The sequence below is a fragment of the Poecilia reticulata genome, linkage group LG3 (genome assembly GCF_000633615.1).
Source record: "Poecilia reticulata strain Guanapo linkage group LG3, Guppy_female_1.0+MT, whole genome shotgun sequence".
In the NCBI taxonomy this organism is placed as follows: Eukaryota; Metazoa; Chordata; class Actinopteri; order Cyprinodontiformes; family Poeciliidae; genus Poecilia; species Poecilia reticulata.
Window position 1 is genome coordinate 13,781,401 of NC_024333.1, and position 11,041 is coordinate 13,792,441.

An 11,041-nucleotide genomic window follows, 5' to 3' on the forward strand; every position below is an offset into this window, starting at 1 on the left:
AATAATTCACCCTGAATTACCATGATAGATATAATGAATGTAATAAAAGTGACATTAATGAAGGGGAAAAAACTCAATCCAGACTTTAAGTTTAGTGTCTGTTTCAGAGTATGATATATATATTTTTCCCCCAATTATTCAATGGAAAAAAAAAATTCTCAGTTAAAATTAAATTGTAAGCAAAACTTTTGGAATTGTAATGATTTCTTTTTAAAAAACAAAATTTTTCTTTAACTTTTTTCTAAATTAAATWCATTTTTCTCTCACGAACTTAAAAAGTTATTTACCAAACAAACTTTTATTTGCACACATCAGAAATATTTTGTTGCGATTTTTGGGCCCTGCCCGAAACGTCGTGTGAAAAAAAAGTTTTTTAAGCAAAACTCAGTAGGTTTTTCTCATGGTGACATTCATTAACAATTCAATATTTGCTTTTGTTTTGTTTTTTCCTGCAGTTCCACGTTAAAGTTTGATGCAGCTCTGCTTTCCTGAATGGACCGTCTTCATCTCCACTGCAAGTGTAGCAAACAGGCAGATCTTTGTTTTATAGATTACTGTACACTAAAAGGTTGCATTGTGTCCTTGTTTATATTTTAATAGTGTAATTCTGTAAAGACAAAATATGTCTGGTGGTCCAGCTCTGATTTACATATCTTGTTAAATTGCGGGTTTGAATATTGCAACACTTTCCTATARCAAAGTAGACCTGCAGAAAGAAATTACTAATAAAATATCTTACATAGGCATAGTTGTTTGCTTTATGTAGAGATTTTCCTTAGCTTTGATTGTATATGTCACAATTTTGTAATTTATCATTGTTTATTAAACTCTGAAAGCTGAGAGGCTGTTAATATTCTGTCTTACAATCCAGTTAGATGTGTCCTTTTTTATTTTTTTTTGAGCACCTGCCCCTTTAGTGGTCTCTGTACGGCCCTGTATACGATCATCAGTCCTAGCAGGTTTTTGAGAGGGACAGGGGGGAGTCACAACTGACTTTGTGCAACTTTTCAGACTTTAATCCACTGCTGACGAAGAAGTCTATGATGGTGTTCTGTTCCTTGTACATTTATTCCTGCATAATAGACTTAAAGAGCTTTTTTGTCAATATTTGCTGTGAATATAATACAGCCTTGTAAGTTGATGTGAAGTTTGCTTACGTTTCTATGACATCACTGCGAGGAGTCGACTTCTACTCGACTTTGATCATTTTATAGCCCACCTTAAAATACATGAAGTCTATCAACCCCTAATAAGTACATGCATAATGACGCCCCCTTAACATTTCCGCATGCCCCCTGATGTATCCATGGCTAGAACCGGCAACGGCAGAAAACCAGCAAAACGCAAAGAACTTTGCACAGTTTTCCCTTAAACTAACAGACTGAGGTTAGTAAAGCTGGTGGATGCAGGTAATGTTAGCTAAAAGATGACTAGTTAACACCAATACAGCACGTTTAGCTTGTTGGCAAGAAGCGTATTGGCTACTGATGTTGTCGTCTGTATTCAAAGGTGGGTAGTACTTGTTACATTCACTTGAGTAACTGAGGGATTTACCCCCTCCCAAACAGATCACCTGATCGTGTGTTGCCATGGAAACGCGCCCATGAGCAACGCTGACAAGGACGTGGTGTTTTCAATCAGGTTCATTGGGGAAACTTATTGTTTGAGAGGGAGAGGATACGGTTTTGGATTTTGTTGGGTCCAGATTGTTTTTGATTTAGTTTTGAATTTGTTGGAGTTAGTTGTAATTGTGTAAATATTTTTTCTAGGAATATAATTTAGTACAAATGTTTCCTTTTTTCTTTCTTCAAATGTAAATGTCTCCACCCCTTTAATTGGTTCAGATCAGTGGGAGACTCTCCCTCTTGTTGTTTGAATGCATGTTATGCTGTGAACTGGATTGTAAATTTGAAGAATTGCATAAAGAAAAAATTCAGAGCTCTAAAATTTCTGGACCCTGTCTGACTTTTGATCACAAACCAACAGTAACCTTTTTGGAAAAAAAGAGTGCTTTTACTGCACTGTACCTTTTTCTTTTACTTGAGTAATTACTATGTATTCATTTTACCCCCCCAATAAGCCGATGCCCCCTCGCTAAACTTGTCTGGAGCTGGGGCTGGTTCTAGCTCACCTGAGTCAAATGATTGCATGACTTCCTCTGCAGCCACCATAAGCTGCAGACGCCGGTTAATCACCCATTCATTTAAATCAGATGTTTGGAAACAAGGAGACACCTGAAACATGCAGGACAGGTTTGGGAACCACTGCTCTTCCCTACCATCACTAAAGTAAATGTCCCATTGATACTGGCTTTAATTACAACTACATGCTTTGGTCAGATGGAACTAATATGATCTTATGATGCCTGGTAATGATGTTACCAGGCATCCTTCATTGTACAACCTAATCATTTGTATTGGGAAATCAATTATTTTGGAAAAGACATTTCTACATGTAGGAATTTTTCCTACGTTAAGGGATAGACATACTCAAATAATGAATGTATCATCATATTGCAATAGATTATTAGCTCATTTTAACACTAATAAACTAATTAGTTTTAATAACTAATAATCTATGTAAATTATATATAACGCTTTTTACATAGTTTATGGTAACTTTGGAGGGCAAATTATAAAGTCAGATGAAAACCACACAGAATCTCTGTAACAATCAAATGTCTGTCCTTTTTAGCATATGATTCTAACTGTTAAGCTTTCAGAGGAGCTTGGTGATAGCAACTGTAGAGGACAAGCAAATGGTTTAAGCCATTTGCATAGTTTTGACACGCTGATTACCTTGTCAGCTGAATTAAAGACAGAACCATAATCTATTTATTTTCTTTGTGTCTCATCATTGAACATAAAATCCAGAAAAAACATAATTTTTTACAATGGTTCCGTCCACCAGTACCTGTTGACAGCATCTAAAATTCACATGACAGCTGCAGCTTATATGGCTCATAGACATAAGGATAGACGCCTCATGGCCGCTCTCGCCTATTGTCACTGACGAGATTTAGGGCGGCCATCTTGGAGCGGTCCACCACTCCACTCAGCTTATGTGTTTAGCAGCACAATGACGTATCAGCGCATTTAATCGATCATAACACGCTTTTTTGTTACTGGAAACCATATTCAAACATCTATCAAAGCTACATTTATTAACAATTGTATTTCTTAATTATGTTTTTAATACATAGTTCAGCATATTTAAATATGCTTAGTGGCTATAACAACAGAATAGGAATGGAATATTCTTATATTGAGGTATAAAGAGCATATTACAAAGCACACAGCTGTTCATAATTTATTTAATAAATTATTCAGTAATATCAATACATATGTATATAACTATACAAACACAATTAAATAATGATTAACACTGAATATTATATTTTGGATACATGTTTATATATATATATTGCAGCTATATATATATTTTATATATGTTTTTCAGCCGACGAGTTCTAGCTTCAGATTCAGCAGCTGAGATTGAGTCCAAAATCTGATGTGAGATTCATCCTGCAGTGAATCCGTCTCTCTTTATAGATTCTCCCTCTTCTTTCTCACATCGTGTCTTTAGGAAACTTTCAAAACAAAAACGGAAGATTTGGGATGTTTCTTACTTTTGACAGAGTGAAAGAATTACATATAAATAATAGTCTTTACCACCTGTGTAAACTTTGCTGGTGAATGTTATAACACATAATATAAGTTTTATAATATATGTTACATTGTTTCATTTCTAATATAGGCTCTTGTGTCAGATAATCTAAGTCAATGATAAAGAATAATTAATTTTTTTCGATTTATGGAATTTATGGAATTCAGCCGCTGTGAAGTTATCCTTCATAGTGGCTGAACCCGTATTACACCAAGCACTGTAGCTAATATTAGCTGGTATCTCGMCTGTGGACATAAATACAGTAAAGTAATATTCTAATCACAATATATACACAATAATATGTCCATCTTACTTGTGAAATGTTGTCTGTGGAGCCTCACATCAATAGTCCATTGATCAGAACAACAATATCCTCAGTGCTGAGGAATCTTCCGCTGTTTTGGTTGAGCAAAGTAGGAGGGACGACCTCTCCAAGATGGCCGCCATATTTCTTGCGCCAGAGCAGCCAATGCGGGGTCTACTCTGATATTATGTCTATGATATGGCTGATGAACAGCAGCATAGGTAGGAGATGCTGTCAGACGCTGGTGTGCAGATGGGCTTCTGGTTTGTTTTTATCAAATGTCTAGTGTGCCATCAATCACTCGTATGCCTTTTAACCTGCAGACGTGAGATTGTCGAGCCAAACGTTCTAGCGGTCACATGGTTTGTCATGTGAGTTTTGTTTGTTTGGGAGCTAGCATGCTAGCACTAGCCTCCCACCAATTGTTTGAGCTCGGTCAGTATGAACACTGATCTGAGTGTGTTTCATCACTTGGATGAAACATGTAAACTAAAATTCCTTGAATTATAAAACACTATCATTGTGTAAAAAGAAATGAATGAGTATTTGCATGAGTTTAACTAATGTAATGTAAACTCATTTTACTGCAGAAACCTGGCCTGTTTTATACAATCTGTTAATCTGTTCCAGATTCCCATTCCAGGATTCTGGATCTAGGTTCAGTCCTAGATTGTCTGTTACCATAGCGTCCAGACTGGCGATCTAACCCTATCAACGGATCACAGAAACATCACATCCCATCAACTTCTTCCAAATTGATAGGAGACATTCAGCCCAACAATCTTCACTCTGGACTGGACCACAAAGAAGGGAACTTTATTTTTTCTTTGTCATCATTTCATTAATCACCAGCAAGAAACTGGTTGAACTCCTTGGACAAAGGAAAACATTCTGAACTTCATTAACCATTTTGAATAACCTGTATGTATATATTGTAAATATTAATACATTTCACTAGTTTGGCACCGTTTGGTTGTCTGTGTGTTTTTACAATCATTCTAATATTCCTAGATGTAATATTATGTTACATAATACTTAGTCAACAGGCTTGTACACGGTTTTACTAATTAATGGCTTTGCTTGTATATAAAGATGCAAAGCATCGTCTATAAAGATCTTAAAGTTTTTGGAATATTTCTCCCTTCACTGGTCAACCTCATCAGTTGGTGATATGAATGTTTTGCCTCACTCTACCCATGTGCTATCCTGAACTACATCTGCATTGTTGCATCCTTTTGCAAAGATGGAAATTCTTTCTGGAACCTGTGTGAAAAGTCTCAGTATTTATCTTCGTTTCCAATTTAATCTTGAGTTATGCGCTTTAAGGTTTATAAATTACTAGACAAAAACAAGTCTAATTTATTTCACTATAAGGAATGAAGAAGCAAGGCTGGATTTATCTAGCATACCTCCATTCAGAATATCAATTGAGTGAACTGTAGCTGAAGTTGTAAGAAGGATTTTCTGTCCAAAACCAATTGTAACACGGTGGTCTTCACTATGTCCTGGCATCCATAGTCGAAGTCCCAACTCTTTATCTGGGCATACTAGAGGAAAGAGAACAGAGCAACAATTTGACTTATAGAGATGTATACAGCTTACCATTGGGATTTGTTGCAATTCCTCACAGTGGATCTCAAAGTTTACACATCCCTGTTAAAATCCCAGGTCCTTGTGATGTAGAAAAATGACAGAACTATTTTCAAAACTTTTCCACCTGCTAAAATCATGTAGAGACCAAGTCTAGGCAATAAATCGTTAACAATATATGCCCTTGGAAATATATTGTACAACATTCTACTGCAGGGGTGTCAAACTCCAGTGCTCAAGGGCCGCTGTCCTGCAGTTTTAGATGTGCCACAGCTAAAAAACACTAGAATGAAATGGCTTAATTACCTCCTTCTTGTGTAGATATGTTCTCCAGGGTCTTGCTAATGACCTAATTTTTCTATTCAGCGGTGGTGCAGCAGAGGCGCATCTAAAAGCTGCAGGACAGCGGCCCTTGAGGACTGGAGTTTGACACCTGTGTTCTACTGGATACATATAGGAAATATATCCAATAGAATGTTCACTAATTTCACTGAACACCAATCCAGAATTGCACATAATTCTAGGGGATGTAAAGAGAGGAAAGGCCGTAGCTGCTCAACTTCTCACTTCTAGCTAAGGTAGGTACGTGACATAAACTAACTTACTCCCTCCTTGGTAAGCTCAGTTGTTCTTACCTGCTCCAATGCTGGAAGCCTGCAGTGCAGCAAGAAGTGTAAACCATGTCCTAATATCCCTTCTGCCTCCATCTTCTGCCATTTTGTCTCTGATTTAGAATACCGATGGAGCCTACAACATTGAAAAGAAGAAAAGTAAGTAAATGGCACTGTTCTGAAGAATTATCTTGTAAGCAAACACAAAAGATGTTGACTGGTCTTTAAAAAAAAATCACTCTGTCTCTTTTTCTAGCTCCATATGCCAGACCCCACCACAAGTTAAAAATGTTATTGTACAGTGTGAGGGAATTACAAAGACCAGCCAGAAAGACACTGAATGGTTTCCAAAAATATTATTAATTACAAAATGTCAAAAAATAGTTCAAAAATAATAAATTGGGCCCAAAACAGAGATCAACACACTGTAACAGACTGCAACTCAGGTTATAAGACAAAGAACTTAAGCACAAACTGACCTCACAAGCAAGACACGAGGGGAACTTAAATAGAGTCTGATAAGACCACTGCTGAGACACTGGGGTAATAATTTCTCTACATGATTTGGAAAGATTCTAGAGATGCCAAAGGTTCTACCCATAATCAAAATGTGGATAAACATAAGGAAACGTATAGACCTGTCTTCTATTTTTTATACATTTTAAATTTGAAGTCATCTTTTACCAAACAAAAAATCTTTTAGAAGGATAGCAAGACTGCTGGTGAGTGATATGATTTAAAAATAATTTGGACCAGTACATATGCGGTACTGCAGCTTTGCATTGGATAAAATAATTTTGATAGTCATACTGCTTAAGATTTCTAAAATAACAATTAAATAAATTATATTTTTGACGTAAAACTATTTTCAACAGAATCGTCTGCCAGTACAAAAAGAGGATTTTACTTAAGATCTCCCAAAAAGTATTTAAAAAACAACACTTTGACTTTTGAAATGCTACAAATTTCACTTCATAAATGTTTAAATGTAGTTTTCATAATGAAACTTTTACTAAATACGATTCACTTTTAAAATAACCCAAAAAGGTGGTCAACTCAAAACCACTCATATCTCTTTTTCCATCTCTGTCATTTATGCACACCTGTTGCCATGGCAACTGCCTTTCAGCTTTCATTAATATCTTCAAAGCTTTAGCAGCAAAAAGGAAAATTCTAGTACAACCATCCCTTACACAACAACATGGGGGGGTAGTTGAAGGATTACTTAAAAACACAACATTCAGTCCGTTACGATATTACGTTTTCAAGCTTGATATTTAATTTGCCATTATTAATAAGTGCTCCCCAAAGACAGCCATGGTTGATTAGCTAATTTTAAACTCTTGCTTGCACAGAATTGCCCAACACCTTGTTGAAACAATAATTACTGAGATTATCATTTTTGTTGGGTCATTAATTTGAACACGTTCTTTAATAAAGTTACGAACGTTTTGATAAGGAGTCAGAGGATGTGCTGATCTCAGAGTCCTGGCGGCGTTCAGTTTGTCACCTAATGCCAAGATCGACTCAAAACCTTCCATGATTGACGTATGACGTATTGCACCCCTGCTCTAGCAAAAGCATGAACAGTTCAGAAACAATATGAAATGAGGGGTGGGGGGACCTATTAACTTAAAAAGTCGTGTTTTAGTTTTTTTTTTTTTTTAACTAAGTTTAGTGGGTGAACTCACAGCTGCACAGTACACCAATTGATTTTTTTTACAGCAGACAGCCGCTCCCCACTCTTGCAGGTACTGCGTACCCCCGCTAAATCTTTTAGGGGTATGCAGTACCCGCCTACTTTCACCCCTGGCGCCACTTTTTGGTGCGATTACAGCTGCAAGTCGCTTGGTTTGTTCCATCAGTTTTGCACATAGAGATACTGAAATTCTTGCCCATTCTTCCTTGCAAAACTCAGTGAGGTTGGATGGAGAGCGCTTGTGAACAGCAGTTTTCACCTCTTTCCACAGGTGCTTGATTGGATTCAGGTCTGGACTTTGACTTGGCCATTCTAACACCTGGATACGTTTATTTGTGAACTGCTCCATTGTAGATTTTGCTTTATGTTTGGGATCATTGTCTTATTGGAAGATAAATCTCCGTCCCAGTCTCAGGTCTTTTGCAGACTGCAACAGATTTTCTTCCAGAACGGTTCTGTATTTGACTCCGTCCATCTTCCCATCAATTTTTACCATCTTCCCTGTTCCTGCTGAAAAAGCCAGACCCAAATCAGGATGCTGCCACCACCATGTTTTACAGTAGGGATGGTGTGTTCAGGGTGATGAGCTGTGTTGCTTTTACGTCAAACATATCATTTTGCATTGTGGCCAAAAAGTTGGATTTTGGTTTCATCTGACCAGAACACCTTCTTCCACATGTTTTTAGAGTCTTCTTTGAATAGCTTCTGAAGTTTAAATTATGGATCTGGTCAGCTGGTCTCTCAACGCAATTGATAAAATTTTTTCCACTGGGAAACCGGGTTAAGGGGAACCCTCGTGTCCTGACGGGACATTCTTCGCCAGATACACGATGGATTCTGGATGGAAGTGAAAGACCGTGTGTCTGACGACACTGTCAGTCGAGGATGTTGAAGATGTGTACATGACTGGATTTATGATAACAGGTTTTCTGCTTATTGGAGTTGGCGGCTACCTGTTTTGGCCACTTTAAGGCTGCCGGGTACGGTTGATAGGATCTGCAGAGCGATAAACACTCAGACTGAGATGATACGGGAGCCGAGCCGCAGTCTGGGCGCGATCTTAGAACAGGACAGGACTGTGGCCGGGCAGCGGATCTCTGACTCAGAATGGATATGGTGTGACCTTGGAGAACATTGTTCGCTTGGATCAGGCGGAAGACCCTACATTTGGCTGTTTGGATTTACCACTGAGAAGCTCCAGCGAGACTTTCAAGGAAGGCAGTAAACTGATGTCAGCCTGACCTAAACAAATTATTGCTATCGGAATCTGGCTCCCCGGGCTGGCCTTGACTCGCCAGCTATCCTCCCCTGGTTGTTATATCTACAGGAGGCTCTGTTCTGCTGCCCTCCCCTCCTTGAGATCATCTGCGGCCCTGAACTGATAAGCTGGTGGCGAACTCTGACATACTCAGACAATCACAGACAATCGCGTGCTTCAGTTGGGGTTCATGGTCTGACACACACATAACTCACATGAGACCCATATGCACGTCACACCTCCTCCTCGTACCCGGCTTGTTTTGTCTATATGTGTTTATATGTGCCCAGGTGCCGAAGTTTTTTTCTTCATCTCAAACTCTGCCCTGCAAAGAGCAGAGTGTGAGACAGGCAGGGGTTTTTTCCCTCTCCTTACCTGATATTTTTCTTATTTTTCCCATTTCCTCTGCGAGGCCTCAGTCAACTACCTCCCCCCCCTATGTTGTTGTATAAGGGATGGTTTTACTGGAACTGCAGTTTTGTTGTCTTTCTGACAATGACAATACAATTCTTCTGATGTTTGCTGTGTCTCCCAGGTGGCTTTTGGCAAACTTTAAATGAGACTTTTTATGGATATCTTTGAGAAATGGCTTTCTTCTTCTTGCCGCTCTTCCATAAAGGCAAGATTTGTGCAGTGTACAACTGAACGTTGTCCTATAGATAGACTCTCCCAACTCGGCTGTAGATCTTTGCAGTTCATCCAGAGTGATCTTGGGCCTCTTGGCTGCATTTCTGATCAGTCTTCTTCTTGTTCCAGATGAAAGTTTAGAGGGATGGCCGGGTCTCGATAGATTTGCAGTAGTCTGATACTCCTTTCATTTCAATATGATCGCTTGCTCAGTGCTCTTTGAGATGTTTAAAGCTTGTGAAATCCTTTTGTATCCAAATCCCGCTTTAAACTTCTCCAACAGTATCTGAGACCTGTCTGGTGTGTCCTTGGTCTTCATGATGCTCTCTGTGCTTTAAACACAACCCTGAGACTATCACACATCAGGTGCATTTAAAGGGGACTTGATTACACACAGGTGGATTCTACTTATCATTTATGACAACACTGGATCACTCAGAGATCCTCACTGAACTTCTGGAGTGAGTTTGCTGCACTGAAAGTAAAGGGGCCAACCAGTTCCGAGGATGAACCTCCACATCGTCTTCATGGTGTAAGTATTTGTTTTTTTTTACACTGAGCAGCTGGCCACATTTTTAACAGCAGCAAAAACTGATGGGTTTTCAACACTAAGTGCTTAATAAACATGATTTGATTTGAAAATGGAATTTTTTCCCCTTGATTCAAGACTATTATTGATCATCATCTTTTTTGTTCCTGACCAAAACTTGGGTGAATCAAAATAACCGCTCATCTATTCTTATGGAATCATGTCCTCCAGATTTTAGCTTTATAAGCCAGACCGGAACAGACAAAAGAGGAGGTGGAGTTGCAGTATTGTTCAATTCTGCCTTTACTTGTAAGCAGATATCCTATGTAAACTTTTTATCATTTCAATATGTTGCATTACAATTAAACTCATTCTCTCAGATCACTCTTGATCTGGCAGCTGAAGGAGGAACAGCTTATCCTGCTCTCTCACGTCCTTACTGATAACTTTGCTTGTGAATTATTTTTAAAGTCACAATTTTTATGGTTTTATTCACATTATCGACGTCATAACTGGATTACTTCAAACCTAAGGACTGGGAGATTTTCTCACTTTTATTTTTACCTCATTTTTCTTCACCTCCAAGTTGAACTAGGGCAAAATGTCCCCGTCCGACCCCAAGGACATTAGCAGTATTCTACAACGRCTTCAGTTTTTAGAAACAAAGATTCAACGGCTGGAGGTGAACTTTGAGATCAACGCTACCTGTGGATATGAAACAACTCTTCCTCAAATCAGCGGAGAGGTCGTACACCCC

The 11,041-nt window shown here is 38.4% G+C and overlaps 1 protein-coding gene across 7 annotated transcripts in view; it reads right to left on the minus strand.

Moving 5' to 3' along the window:
• The window catches only part of cemip (cell migration inducing hyaluronidase 1), a 228,577-nt gene that overhangs the window by 203,445 nt on the left and 14,091 nt on the right, over positions 1 to 11,041 (minus strand). For all 7 annotated transcript variants that reach the window (XM_017303981.1, XM_017303972.1, XM_017303973.1 and 4 more), the window contains exons 2-3: positions 6,196 to 6,307; positions 5,380 to 5,517 (exon numbers count right to left, since the gene is read on the minus strand). In XM_017303981.1, coding sequence (XP_017159470.1) covers positions 5,380 to 5,517; positions 6,196 to 6,277 — 220 coding nt within the window. In that variant the 5' untranslated portion in view covers positions 6,278 to 6,307. The remainder of the gene's footprint in view (positions 1 to 5,379; positions 5,518 to 6,195; positions 6,308 to 11,041) is intronic.